Here is a 14,311-nt window from a genome sequence, read left to right as displayed (position 1 = left end):
CTTCCCCAGACCAAGTGGCATTTACACAGACATGAGTGACACAGGGAATAAAGGTGGGCTTATTTGGGGAAAAGCTCTAAATCCACAAACTTTATTATAGTTTTTGGAAGTAAATGTGGCAATGTGACAATACTTATTCAGTTCCAGTGCTGGGCTCAAGATTGTTATCTGAATGTGTGAAATGTTTTGTTTAAAAAAATCAGAGACAAAAAACCCACTTCCATCTACTGCTGAAGGACTAGGAGGTAGATGCCAGACATTTGCAGGTCCCTTCAAAGAGGATACCTGGAGCCTATGATGCAGAGCCCATTCTACTAGGGAGCTTGAACATATTGGGGTGTCGTGAGAATGAGCCAATAAGGGACAAGAATTCCATCCACTGCTTGTCTGCATGTCTGCTTACCGACCTGGCTGCCTGCCTGTCTATCATCTATCAAACTATTATCTATTTATCTATCAACCCATCCATCCATCCTTCATCTGTCCATCAATCCAGCCAGTTAGCCACCCATCTATTGGTGCCAGCTGAGCTCATCACTGAACTGGATTGAGACTCCTGGAGTGACTGGATCATGGGGTGCTATACTCCATAGTAGATTGACCAAGGATGCTCACAACTGCACGTGCTGTTAGGAAATGGGGCCCAGGTAGACAGGGATCACGGAAGTGTGCCTTTGGGCCATCTCTGTCTCTCTCTCATCTCTCTATCTCTATCTCTCACTCTTTCTCTGTGCTCTCTTCCTGGCCACCATGAATTAAGCAGCTCTGTTCCCTCACACCCTTCTGCCATGATGTTCCTGCCTTGGGGCCAGCTGACCATGGACTGAAACCTCTGAAACCATGAACCCAAATAAACCTCTCCTCCTTTAAACTGTAGGTGTCAGGTATTTTGTCTCAATGACAACAAAGCTGACCAATATACCAATATACTATCAACCTACCTACCCATCCATCCACCCATCCATCTGTCCATCAATGCAATCTTTGCTTTCCAAATAAAACACATGCTTGTCGAAGTCCAGTGTCCCTAGATGAAAGGGACAAGGTTAGGAGACAAGAGCCCGTCCAGCTCATGTGTCTTCAAAGAGAGAGGGCACAGAGACAAGGCAGGTGAGGGCACAGAAAGTGAATCCACACAAAGCTCTGGGGACAATAGCCAGGACCTGTGAGCCCCAGGGCAGCACACTGGGTCCACACCAGTAAGCATGACAACTGCCATTCATTTCACATCACGGTGGTGCCCTTCACCCTCTTCCTCCAAAGAAACGGACACCGTGTGTTCGCCAGGCTCTCTCCCACAAGCCTGGCGAACAGGAAAAGCTCAGAACTACGTGCTTCCTTCAGATCTTCACAGCAGATCACATACACTGACTACAAAAGTAGACAAGGAGTATGCGGGCACTAGTGCCAGTGCTGTGTCTGTCAGGGGTGTTCAGTGGACAGTTCCTGAATGAATGGATGTGTAGAGGTGACCTCATGACAAATGAATTTCATACACAGAGCAATTCCTGGTCAAATGAGGCTTTTGCATTTCATCATAGATGCTGCTGCTTTGCCTCAACACTTCTCTTTCTTTCTTAAGAGAAACTGATTTTCAGCTGAGTACATGGCTAGGGAATAGGATTCTAGACAATACATAAGCAGTTGTGTCCTAAGTGGAAGTTTCCTTAAAGAGAGGGGCACACCCTTCCTCTGCTCCCTCCTTACTGCTAATTGGATGTGATGGCTGGAGTGCAAATGGCCATTTTGGGCCATAAGATGTAACCAAAATAGCAGCACAAAAGGAAACCAAGACTGCGTCACAACACCAGGGATGCCACCCCAGCCTGGATAACATGTCTAGACTGCTGTACACAGGAAATAAAATAAATTTCTACTGTATACAAAACTATTAAATCCTAGTAAAGCAATCTGCCATTTTAATAAAAACTTCTACTTTGCTCTTTTATCATTTTTCTGCCAAATGCAGCAAATCGAACCCCACTGGATATATGTCTGCCATCCATCTCCCTAAGCATAACCTTACAAAAAGCTTAGTACTGTGCCCACTTCATAGGACTGGCCAGGGGAGCCTGGCTCCTCAGGACACACAGGGCCAAGACCTCTGTCCTGAGCCAAGCCCAGGACTGCTGTCCTCACACAACCGCTGCATTCCGGGGTGACGGGTAAGGGCTATTTCCCAACAGGGAAAAGGGGGGCACGGAGGCCGGGAGTACAGTGCCAGCCTCCAACGCTAGCTGGGATGAGACAAGCCACGAGGATTCAGAGGCCAGCAGGAGCCACCCATTTTACCCCAGAACCAAAGAGACCCTGGCAAATACAAACACAGTGTCCCAGGCACCACAAACGAAAACTGTCACTAGGACAGCTCCACAAGCTCCCAGTAAAAAAGACACTCACTCTAAGGCTCCTACCTGACTGAATGATGCATTCATTTAGTGTCTGAATGTTTCTCTTTTACAGTTGGAGTTTCAAACTCATCATCATAATAATGCAAGCTCCCAGTAAAAAAGACTCACTCACTCTAAGGCTCCTACCTGACTGAATGACGCATTCATTTAGTGTCTGAATGTTTCTCTTTTACAGTTGGAGTTTCAAACTCATCATCATAATAATAATACATTTATGGAATTACACTAGGAAGGCTCACTGGCTGACATAATTTTATAGTCATTTAATGCTGAAGCAAAAATAAGGTATTCTTGGTTAAAAACTGGAGCTTGGAACAACTATACCTTACACCTTTTAATTTGACCACATTCTTTGTTGTGTTTTGAGACAGGGTCTCGCTATGCAGTTCAGGCTGGTCTTGAACTCACTATGTAGCACAGGCCGACCTTGAGCTTGCAGTGATCCTCCTGTCTCAGCCTCCCAAGCGCTGGGATCACAGTCATGCGCCACCACACCTGGCCAATCATATTCTTGAAGAATAGTCTGGGTATGTGGTTATCTTTGCCCAATTCAGTTCCAAAATACAAGAGTGATCACATTTCCACAAAATTTGCAATTTCTTCTGATTATAAGTACATTCTCATTGTGACAGAAATTGGAACATCAAGGGCCTGGAAGCTTTTATTTGATTTTCACCCTGGTCAAAACATAATAGTTCTCTCATCCTCGTGGATGATACGGTGACGCAGCTCATACAATGAAGACACCCAGCGTCATGACACTGCCATCTGCAATCTCATCCATGCCACTGCAGCCTGGAGCCCCCCAGGCAGGAGCAGCCCGTGGGAGACTAGACCTGCCCGGGGGCCTTGCGTGGTAAAGACCGGGCCACTGCAAGCTGATCCGCCCTCACTCGGCAGACAGACACGTGGGCATCTGCTGAGCCACACACTGAGCACCAGACACCAGAAAGACAGGTCGATGGCCTTTGTCTGTGTGTTTAAGTCAGTTTACTTATCTTCACCATTTATAAGCTTAATCAGTGCAAAAAAATTAATAATACTAAAGGAATAAAGAGCTGGGCAGAGTGGGACACACCTGTAATCCCAGCTGTCTAGGATGCTGAGATAGGAGGATCCCAAGTTTGAACCCAGCCTCGGCAACTTAGTGACTTAGGGAGGCCCTGTGTGAAAACAAAAACTAAAGGGCTGGGGCGGCAGTTCAGTGTGAGGCCCTGTGTTCAAGGCCCGATGCTTATTCTTCTCAAGTTTCAAATTACATGGTCAGGTTTCCCATGTCAGCTCTTGCCACCAATCAATGACAATGAATTTACAAGTCAATTTCAAACAACTGCATCTTATATTTGTGTTCTTTCCATCTAAAATAATGTGCTTCATTTATTTGCACTTAACCTACCTCCCAGATTTAATATACAACGCAAATAAAGAGCATCCCTGTTGCACTGCCATCTGCCAGCCAGCTACAAAGGGCGTTTGTTAGGAAGAAAAGGAGGCAGATGAGGCTCGAGGTTCGGGAAGCTCAAAGCCAGGATTGGGTGCCCGGGGCACCTGCCGACCGCTGGGTGACTCTCCCTGCTAGGAGAGAGTCTCGCAATTGCAGACTAATGCTGATGTCTCGATGTCCATCCCCAAGGAGTCCCAGAGCCAAACACTGTCTCTCTTCAGGGCGGACGCAGAATGGATGCCATTGTGGCACCTGTCCCTCAGGGAGGCTGCTCTGCAGCACCCACAGACAGTGCTGGGGGCATCAGGTCCTGCTGCCAAGCACTGTCCAGGGGTCACCAAGGACTGACAGCAGCCAGACCTGCCCACCAGAAGTCCCCGGCTCAGTCCTCCCAGGACCCAGGCCACAGGCCACTTCCCTGGAAAGGCCCACGGCGGGGAGGGGACAGTGTAGGCAGCACCTGCCCTGGGACAGAAGCAGTATCCCCAGGACTTTGAAGGTGTCCTGGCGTCCCATCCCTGTCCCCAACCAGGCAGCAGAACTGCAGCCAACCTTGGAGAGCACGGGCCACAACCCCGGAACACCTGCGCCCTAGGCCCCTGCTAGAGGCTTCAGGTTTACACCCCAAAGGCAGTTGACACAGAAGCCTGGCTGCTCAGTGTCTGCTCTTCTTATCCTCAGCCAGGAAAACGGTGGCCTGGGCTGGATGGTGCCTACAGAGCTGTTATCTTTGGCCTGAACACTGTTCGGATTTTTTTTTGTTTTTTTGGAACCAACATTGAACAGTTTAGAGATTTCCTGTATTTACTTTTAAAAACTGAAAGGTCTGGGCCATACCAGCCCTGCACTCCAGCCGGGACCTGGCAAAGCAAGTGACTCTGCACACACGAGGGACAGGCGCTTCCATGGGCAGGACTGCGCCTGCACCCCGCCCGCAGCACCGGGTCTCCCGGAGAGGATGCCGCGCTGAGACACCTCGGGTCTTCATCCCGTGTCACATTCCTCACCTAGGAGCCTCTCCACACAGCTGATTCCCACGCTGAGGGGATCGGGCGTGGCGGACTCGAGCTGAGGAGGATTTAGAGACAACAGCAAATCAATCCCTCCAGGTCCTCTGAGTACAGCCACACGGAGCCCTCGTGGGTGGATTTTTAAATAGATGCTATTTTTGAAAGAAGTACGTCAACACCCCAACAGACACACAGACACACATGCACACACACTGCAAGCTGACTGTTAAACTCCCGTTTCTCTAGAAAGTCCCCTCCCCCTACAATGTCAGCTTGTTTTTCTCACGGGTCTCTTGGGCCAGGTCATTCCTGCAGTGTTAAGGGGTTTTTTTTTCTCCCTTCGCTGATAGTAAGCTTAGCTTTCACTGCAGATTTATCGCCTCACATTCACAGACGTCTGGGAACTGCAAAGGGTAAACAAAAGGTACGCATGCTGGCCGAATCCTGTCAGAGCCAGCCATCAACACTAACTTCCCTGCGAAATTATCATGCTGTATAAATTAGGTGGATTCAAATCAGCAACTTGGGAACGACTCACACCTAAGAAAATTTTTTGAAACTATCGAGACAATAAACTGAGCAGCCACTGGTTATTAGATGAAACTGCAGAACCGTTAAGCTTATTTATTTTGTGGAATCATTGTCTATACGTAATGATGAGCATGTGTGGGTGTGCACACGTGTGTTTCTGCCAGTGATTTTAAAATTTATTTTTATTTTTTTATTTTTTGGTACCGGGGATCAAACTTGGGACCTTGCTCATTGCGAGGCAGGTTGTGGAACCACTGAGCTAAATCCCCAGCCAGTGATGTTTTTTAGAAAGCAGTAAACACCACAGGTCTGCTGTCACATGGGACTCACAAGGCCGGAATCGCTGTCTGTCTGTCACAAGAGAAACCAAGCTGCCCCTGGTCCTGGCACGGGAGGGGCTCTGGGTCACAGGCCAATGCCAGTCGCAGTGCCACCCTGAGAGGGAGGGTTCATCTCAGACGCGTGGGAAAGCGCCATGAACTAACGGTGGCAGCCAGGGCCCAGGACGGAGAGCAGGGCTCCCTGTACCATTGTGCACCCCCTTGGGAGCATCCACGCGAGCTGCTGTGGGGAGCTTACCACCCACGGTCACCATGCCTCCTTAGATGGTGTGGCTGCCCCTGGCATCTTCCAGCATGAGCTCTCGCTCCCCAGCTCACGGCCGTATGACTCAGATAGGAGTCTGGCTGCAGCAGAGCTCACAAGACACCTTGCTCGACCTCCCCAGGATACCTTGCCTGTCCTTCAGCTCCTGCATCTGACTCCGCGCCAAGGGCCCAACCCCCGGGATGGGTGCCAGCCTGTCCCTGCCCTGTCATGAGTGCCGCAGCAGACCATCCTCTTGTGTTGTTGTAACACAGTCCCCAGATGTCTTTCCCAAGCTCAGGGTTTGCTGTTCGGAATCTCTGCATCCGGAAACTTTCACGTTTCACATCCAGGTGCTATTCTGAGCTCAGATGCCACCTCAAGCCAACTTTGGTTGGTTGGATGGAGGTCTCTAAAGTCTTTCTAGTTCTCGGCAACATCGGGTCAGCCCCATTTCCAGGCCCTGGCACCACAGCAGGACTCAGAGCCCCTCCTGGTCCCCACCACCCACCCGAGACCCTCCCAGAGAGGGGGAACCCTGACCACCACAGGTCAGCAAAGCGGACCGAGTCATTCACTCACTCACGGAGACCAAGCCCACAAGGGCGGGTGGGCCACGAGCCTGTCACCCAGCAGGTAACTGCTCAGCCACAACACGCAAAAAACTCTAGGGCAAGTGGAAAGCCACTCCCAGAGTGTCAGGAGCCACAGGAGTTGAGAGAAGAGATGGGTCTTCGGCTGGGCAGGGGAGGTGGTGGAGAAGATTGCAGATAGGAAGTGAGAGACTGGCAGGGCGGGGACCCAGGCCACCCCAGAGTGGTAGGAAGAACAGTCTGGGGTGCTGCACAGTCTGGTCTGAAGCACAAAGTCATGGGCACTGCTAGGGAGAGATCTGTTGGAAACACGGAGGGCCCACTGAAGAGGTGGCTTTCCGTGTCAGGATCGGCTCCGAGGAGTGACTCACATGGAGGAATGCAGGGCCATCTCAGGTGGGAGGAAACGGAGAAAGGTAAGGACCCAACCGAGGGTAGAGAAACAGTTAAACTGGCGAGCAAGCCCCTGGTGGGCACACTCAGCGCGTACAGGGGCCGGGTTCAATCCAAACACCAAAAATCACAAAGCCCTGCACTTACTAAGCGACTAAACGGAGGGGACGAGAGGGAAACAGGGTGAGCTGGGAACAAACGAGAGAGCAGCAGACAGCTTCGCCACGCTCTCCTCCCCTGCAGCCTCCCTGACCTCCAGGGCTCAGGGAGTAGTGCTGTCTACACTGACCAGAAGTCCATCACACCTTCCCCCCTGGCCTCCCCCGGGTTGGTGGCATGACGGGCGGCCCCTGCAGCAGCCTCAGAAGCACCCGTTGTCACCTGGGACCCCGTGCAGGACAGGACCCGCCTCCACCTGCTCCCCATGGACTGAGCTTCATCACCTCCGTCCGCCAGACACCCGGGGCCCTGCGCGGCACAGCAGCGGCCGTCTAACTGGGCAGGACGGCTGGTCACACGCGGAGCTCAGCTCCCTTCGCCCCCACCGGCCACACTGCTTGTCGCTTGCCCGAGAGAACACGAAATGTGTTCCGAGGCCAGCATAATCTCTCCTGGAGTGTGACGGGCCATGCCCATTTGCTCACAATCACGGGGAAGGAGGTGACCTGGGCCTGGACACTGTGGGCGACCCTTGCCGTCCCCCAGATGCCAGAGGCATGGACAGCGGCACCAGGCAGCCTCTCCTCGAAGCTCAGGACGCCGCCCCCGCAGCCTGGACGTGCCTCCTGCTCTGAGCTGAGCGGCCCTTGCACAAAAGGCACAAAACGTTGTCCTGCCATCATTGGTGCCAGCCAGGAAAAGCCGCCAAATGCCTCACCAGGAAGCCACAGTGCCTGCCCTGCGGCCCACGAAGGAAGGCTGCACTGGGGACCTGCCTCCTGGGCATGATCATACGATCATGTCCTCGTATGATTGCCCCGCTCCGATCCCGGCAAAAGTGCGTGTCACCCCTGGGTCTCTGCTGAGGTCCTGCATGCCGGACAGAACTTCTCTCTGGGACCTGAGCGCTCAACACCCAAGCTGCAGTAGGGTGAGTGGGAAGGCTGCCCTGTCTACCTCCCTTATGGCGCTGGAGTGTTTGTCTGCAAAGCTTCCAGATGCAGCAGGGGGTCGTAGACGCTTCTGAGAATTTGGGGAAACGCTGACACAAGACAGACGTCAGCAGGGCCCAGGGCCCGCCCGACATCCATTGGGCTCACAGGGAGGACAGGGACCAGCAGGCCTGTCCCGCAAAGGCGAAAGAGGCATCAGCTGGGCTGCGGGCTGTGGGCACCCCTGCCACCACCCACCTCCCCGCTGGGCAGCGCCACCCCGGAGTGGCCACGGGCTCTAAGTAAATAAGCGCCACGGGCCAACGGAGTTGTATTTACGGACACTGACATCTGAATGGCTTATTTTCCCGTGTCACACGTGTAGTGTGTCCGTCTCTCATCTTTCCGTAACTATTTCAGTCAAATGCGTGCCGCGGCAGCAGCCTCCCTTACCAGCGCGTTCACGTCCTCGGTTTTGTGAATGAGCACCCGGATCTCCTCGGGGTCACCACTGAAGATCGCCTGGACCAGCGGGGGCTGTGAACACAGAGAAGGGGCCACTTAGCATGGTGATGAAACGCATGGCTGCGCTCAGACATGGACGGCGAGGACGTGGTCAACAGACCGACCCACCCGCGCTACCTGGGGGGATGCAAGTAAAGAAATAGCCAGAGCACGGGTGAGAGCCCCTCCGCCCGGGCTGGGAACGGCTGTGAGTGCCACAGGAAAACCGTCACAGCTCCGGCAGCCCTGACACGGGAGACGGGCTTTGCGCATCTAGCCCACCCGGACTGACCCACGCCCCCGAGTCAATACGTGAAGCTGTACCCACAATGTGTCTCTATTCGGAATCAGCCCTTCAGGGAGACAGTCAAGGTCAACTGAGATCATCTGGTATGGCCCTAAGCCAGGGGGACCGGCAGCCCCAGAAGCTCTGCACCCAGAGGCACTGTCGTGTGTACACAAGCACGTGGCTGTGGGGGGGGTGGGGGAGAAGGGCACGAACACCAGCCCGATGGCCCTGTATCTTGCACTTCCAGACCCCAGGACTGTGTGAAAATCACAGTCCGCTGTTTACAGCGCCCAGACTCTGGCCTTCTGTCATGGGTGCCAAGTAGACTGAGTCCCCATGATTCCAAAACTTCTTCCCCCCAGTCCTGCAGCCTGGACCAAAACTTCACCCTTGTTAAGCAAGTGCTCTACCACTGTGTTACAGTTCAAGTCCTTTTCACAAAATATGTTTGAGACAGGATCTTGCTAAATTGGCCGGGATGACCCAGAATCTGTGATCCTCCAGCCACTGCTTCCCAAGTAGCTGGGATTATGGGTGTGCACCAAACATGATTACATCCCCTGCTGGTTTCAAGTAAATGGGAGGGTGTGGGTTAGGGGGCTGGTGCTGGGCTCACCCCACTTTACAAGATCCTGCAGCACTGAGCCCATTTCCGGTGAGCACCCATAACTTGACTGTTACAGGATCAAGTAAGAGAACACACAGGAAAACCTCCCATAACCGAACACTCACACACAGTCCGTGGACATTTACATCAAAAAAAAGTTCAACACTGGGTATGGAATACATCACCATCTTTTCCCTAAACTTTAAAACCCTTGACAATTGCACACACATACTTATATACACGCATGTGCACTGCCAGCTTTTGCAAACATGTTAGTCTGGTAGGCAAATCTGGTGATTCCCGAATTGTCTCATCCTGGAGTTGGCAGGGATGCCCAGGGCCGAGGCTCCAGGTCTTCACCAGGTCTCCACCTACTTCTGAGCAGCCGCCAGCAAGCAGGGGCCCAGGTGGGTTGTCAGCACCATCGCAAGCCCTCTCCCCATGCTGTCTGCTCAGGAACCCGGACCTCATCCACCATAAACCATCTTCTCTCTCCTCTGCCCTCCATCGCTTCTCCCTTCTGAAGGTGTCCACTGCTAGCATGGGGACCACTCAGACACCGGAAGAGCCCTTGCAGAAACGCTGCATACAGCGTGTCAAACCAGAGGCGTCCACAGCCACATTCCGGGAATTCATCCATGGCTTTCCCTTCACGAACGCTCCTGGCCCGTGGACAGATGGATCTCTCTGCTTTGTTCCCAAAATAATCCCCATCCTACCACTCACCAGGCACAGGGACAGTTTCTCCAACTGCCAGCAACAAAGCAAGAAAGATGTCCTGGAATGAGCTCGAGGTTTCTACCGGCCAAGCAGTGGCTGGCTGCTCTGCTCCGACCCTCACGCTGCTGTGGGCGTGTAACCAGCACAACCGCTGTGGGTGTCAACGTGAGGAGCCAAGCAGCACTAAAATGAGAGATTTGATCCAGCCATTCCCCTCCTGGGCATCTTTCCCAGTGAGTTAAAGACATCGTATTACAGCAGGCTGTGCGCACCCGTGTCTGCAGCCCAAAGCTCATCAGAGCTGAACCTCGGGAGCGGCCTGTTCGTCCCTCAGCAGGTGAGGATACAGAATGCGGTTTACACACCGTGGGGCAGCGCTCTGTTACAAAGAAGGATAAACTTGAGTCATTTGTAGGCAAATGGATGCACCTTGAGACCATAATGTTATGTGAAATAAATTATACACACAAGCTTAAATGTTACGTAGTGTGTTACATACGTATTAAATATTACATTCTCTTATATGAGAAACCCAAAGTATAAAGAGCAAAGAAAAATACAGATGATAGGAAATAAGGAGACAGATCTTTTGCAGAAGAGAAGGGGACCAAGAGATGGAGGAAGGGCCAGGCAGGAAAAGGGAAAGGGATGTAAAAAGCATTAAGCAGTGCTACGTCCACGGACCAAGTCCACAGGAGGAATGTGATGATGTACCACACACACGTGCTAATAAAAATAGAAATTGAAGAGAAAAAATAAAGATGAGCCGATGCTTCCGAGTTCGTGCTGACCCTGGCAGAACCCTGCTTCTGTGCCAATTCTCTGCCAAGCGCCCCTGGCCGAGCGCTCCTGTGTGCCCTCCACTCTGAACTTTAAGAGAAAAACAGCTAACCCAGCGAAGGCTGCCTCGCTAGACAGCGGTGGGGTGCGGGGTGCAGGAGCCACCACTGCCAGGCCCATCCGGGTCGTGGGCTGCGTGTGAGGGACGCAGAGGCGGCCCTGCAGGCCCCCAGGTCCCCACGCCTGTCGGGAAGGCGCCCCAGCCCAACCGGGCAGGAGGGGGCGGGGGTGCTTGGGACCCCCGGCCCAGCCCGGCCAGGGCGCAGAGACCACTCTGAGTCCGCACAGGGCAGCACCCTCCCCACCGCGAATCCCAGCACTGTTCCACTCAGAATCTCATGCAGATAAAGGTGCCCACTGCCTGGGTGATTCTGGAACTAAATTACTGTGATTTTTGAGCAGGTAGCTTTTTTTTTTTTTTTTTTTTTTACATTATGGGTGTTTCTTTTTTATTTTTCTCTGCACTCCCAAATAAACATGCCCATAGAGCACTTTGACATTTCTCTGTCATTGGGATTTTAACTCAATCCTGCTATTTTATTTTTCCCCAGGTAAGCACTTCACCTGAAATAAGAATCTGGAAAAGGCCTATCTCAATGGTGTCTCTATGACATGACTGTAAGAAGGGGGACATCACGGCCATGCTCCTAAGTACCAAGGACCCATGAGTTTGGCAACCGCTGGCGGCTCTTGCCTTGACGTTGATGAGGCGTGGAAACAAAGCCTCATCTGAGAGCCCTCCACCTTGGGTGCCCAGGGCCTGCCCTCCCTGGCAGGGGTCTCCATGTCCATGGGTATCGGTGAGCGCCGGGCAGCTACAGCCCAAAACACAGAACGGGAAATGCCAGGAGCAGCCCCTCCACCACGGAACCCTGTCTCATCCGCTGCACCCCACCAGGGATGTGACTGATCCTTTTGTGTGGTTTGTCCACAGTGTCTACACTGCCTGCCTGTAAGTCACGGAGTAGCCCTGTCAGCCAGCAGATCGACCGCACTGGCGTCACTGTGCTGCATTCAAGAGACGCTGGCTTGACACACAAAGCTGGCAGTGCTGGGCGTGTGTTACAGTGAATTATCATAATTACTTTCTTTTCTCATTAGTGGTTGCTAACCTCTTATTGTGCCTAATTTATAGGCTACATGTTATCGTGTACAGGACAAAACATGGTGCCAGTGACACAGGGTTTGTCCTCTGGTGACTGGATGCGTCCTTCCAGAGGGGAGCATACTGCTCCTCTCCAAAGCCTCGTGCTCCAGCTTGGGCACACGTGATACAGGGGTGCTCTGCATGTAACAAAGTGCAAAGCTTGGGAAACACGAAATCCCAAGGGTCAAAACTGTGAGAAACAATTGTGGCAGGAAAGGAGACTGAAGAGTAGCAGCCCTTCCTCGGCAGTTCTTCTGGGCGTCGTGCCAGGTGCTGTGGACGTGGGCACAGACTCCTGGGCGGGGGGGCACAAGGTACCCCCTGGGCCCAGCACCACAGCAACCTGGGATTTACCCAGGAGGCCTGGCCCAGCCCCTCCCACCACCCTGTGTCGCCAGGGACTAGGGGCCCTGTGAGGACCAGGTGCACAGCAGGAGGCGCCACCCTGGGCCCGCTGTGAGCTGTCAGCTGACTACCAGGGCTGCGAAATGAAACGCTACCCGCAGAAAGCTACTCTTTCTACCCACTTCCCTTTTCAGCCCTTCCAGTGCAGTATCTTTCCTTTTTATTTTCACTTGAAAACAAACTGGGAAAACACTTGGTTTCCAAAACAAAGGCATGAAATCAAACAAGTGTGTGTGTGTGAGTGATAACTTTCTCTCAAACTTCCACACAGACTCAGTTCCACTAGGGGAGCAGGAAAGTAACTGTTACCTGGGAGATAATGCATACGTAGGGGAAGCAAGGTAGCTGAAGGCTCCTCGTCAATCAAAAGGTAAGGAACTCAAGCTGCCAGAACAGTGACTAGTAATAAGTAAAAACACACAGACGCACTAGTCCCAAACAAACAAACAAAAAAATAAATAAAAACATCGACTCTCCTACTGACCTCTGAGGATCAGTATTATTTTGGGAAATAAGAACAAAGCTATTTAAATTGATAACATATCACTTTTTATCACTTGTAAAACACAATTCAATCAGTCCCTCGATTCCACCAAAATATGCTGCTGGAGACATGGGAGGGCCGTCCCGGTAAAAAGTGAGTCCAGAGAAGGGTTCTGTGGGGAAAGCTCGGCTCGGTGAGGTCCTGCTCTGGCCCGCACCAAGACCGTCCCTCCAAAACCCCCCAGCAAAGCCACCAATTTGGTTTTTGCTAAAACCGCTGTTGCACACATGACCTCCCTCTGTTCTCTACCAGTATACTGGCTGCAGAAGATCAGCAGAGAGCTGCCAGGGAGTCCAGAAGACGCACTCCAAACCCCTGCTATGTGGCTGATCGTTTTCTGGTTAGCCTGGGCAATGAAAGACTCCAAATCTGAGAGGAAGCCTCTTGCATTCCAATCAGGAGTGAATGCTGGGACTCAGTCAGTAGCCAAAAGCGGGGAAATGATGCTCATCAGCATCTGTCCGCGCTCCGGCACTCTCGGCACAGCGTGTCACTGGAGCAAGATGTTATCAGTGGCCGATCGCTGACACCACAGTGACCCTGCCACACCAAACCATCGACTCACGTGACAAGCCGAAACGCGTCACTAGGTCACAGAGGGGCTTTGTATGAGGCAGCGCTTGCGTTTCTGCCAAGGGAGAATAAAAATGTCTTCGAGTCCCTAGATTTAATGAACAGAGCTTGCTGGCTCTATCCGCTCGGGTCCTGCTGTGCGCTGTGCATCCTGAACATGAATCACTCTTCACCGGGGAGAAGCCCGTGCCGCACAGGAAGACGATGATGACCATAAAATCACAGGCGGCTCCCCTGTGTGAAACGCACTGACTCCTCATCGACTTCTTCCTTAAAAATTACAGGGTGATACAAGACCGAGTGAAAATGTTTCACAAAGGCTGTGTTGCACAGTAAATGTTTATAATATTTCCAATTATTAATAAAAACAGAGAGGCTGGGGATTTAGCTCAGTGGTGCCGCCACCTGCCTCACAAGTGCAAGGACCAGAGTTCGATCCCTGGTGCCAAAAACAAACAAACAAAAGCAAGGAAAAAACAAGGAAGGCCTTCTAAATAGATGCTTATCAACTCTATACTTAAACATGATGTAAAATAAAAAGCATTTAATCTGAAAATGGAAAAGTTCATTTATTACTTAACCTTTTCCAAAATGAAAGCACTATGCAGGCACTGACTAGGACGG

At 52.0% G+C, this 14,311-nt stretch overlaps 1 protein-coding gene across 1 annotated transcript in view; it reads right to left on the bottom strand.

The window, feature by feature from the left end:
- Positions 1-13,917, bottom strand: part of Ankrd44 (ankyrin repeat domain 44) — a 166,059-nt gene extending 152,142 nt beyond the window's left edge. The window contains exons 1-3 of the mRNA XM_010631961.3: positions 13,680-13,917; positions 10,451-10,557; positions 8,512-8,595 (exon numbers count right to left, since the gene is read on the bottom strand). Coding sequence (XP_010630263.2) covers positions 8,512-8,595; positions 10,451-10,557; positions 13,680-13,902 — 414 coding nt within the window. The 5' untranslated portion in view covers positions 13,903-13,917. The remainder of the gene's footprint in view (positions 1-8,511; positions 8,596-10,450; positions 10,558-13,679) is intronic.
- Positions 13,918-14,311: the final 394 nt, after the last annotated feature.

The sequence above is a fragment of the Fukomys damarensis genome, unplaced genomic scaffold, assembly GCF_012274545.1.
Source record: "Fukomys damarensis isolate Sample0158 unplaced genomic scaffold, DMR_v1.0_HiC HiC_scaffold_26, whole genome shotgun sequence".
Classification (NCBI taxonomy): domain Eukaryota; kingdom Metazoa; phylum Chordata; class Mammalia; order Rodentia; family Bathyergidae; genus Fukomys; species Fukomys damarensis.
The sequence above is the reverse complement of the archived record's forward strand: the minus strand, read 5'-3'. Positions and strand labels throughout refer to the sequence as shown.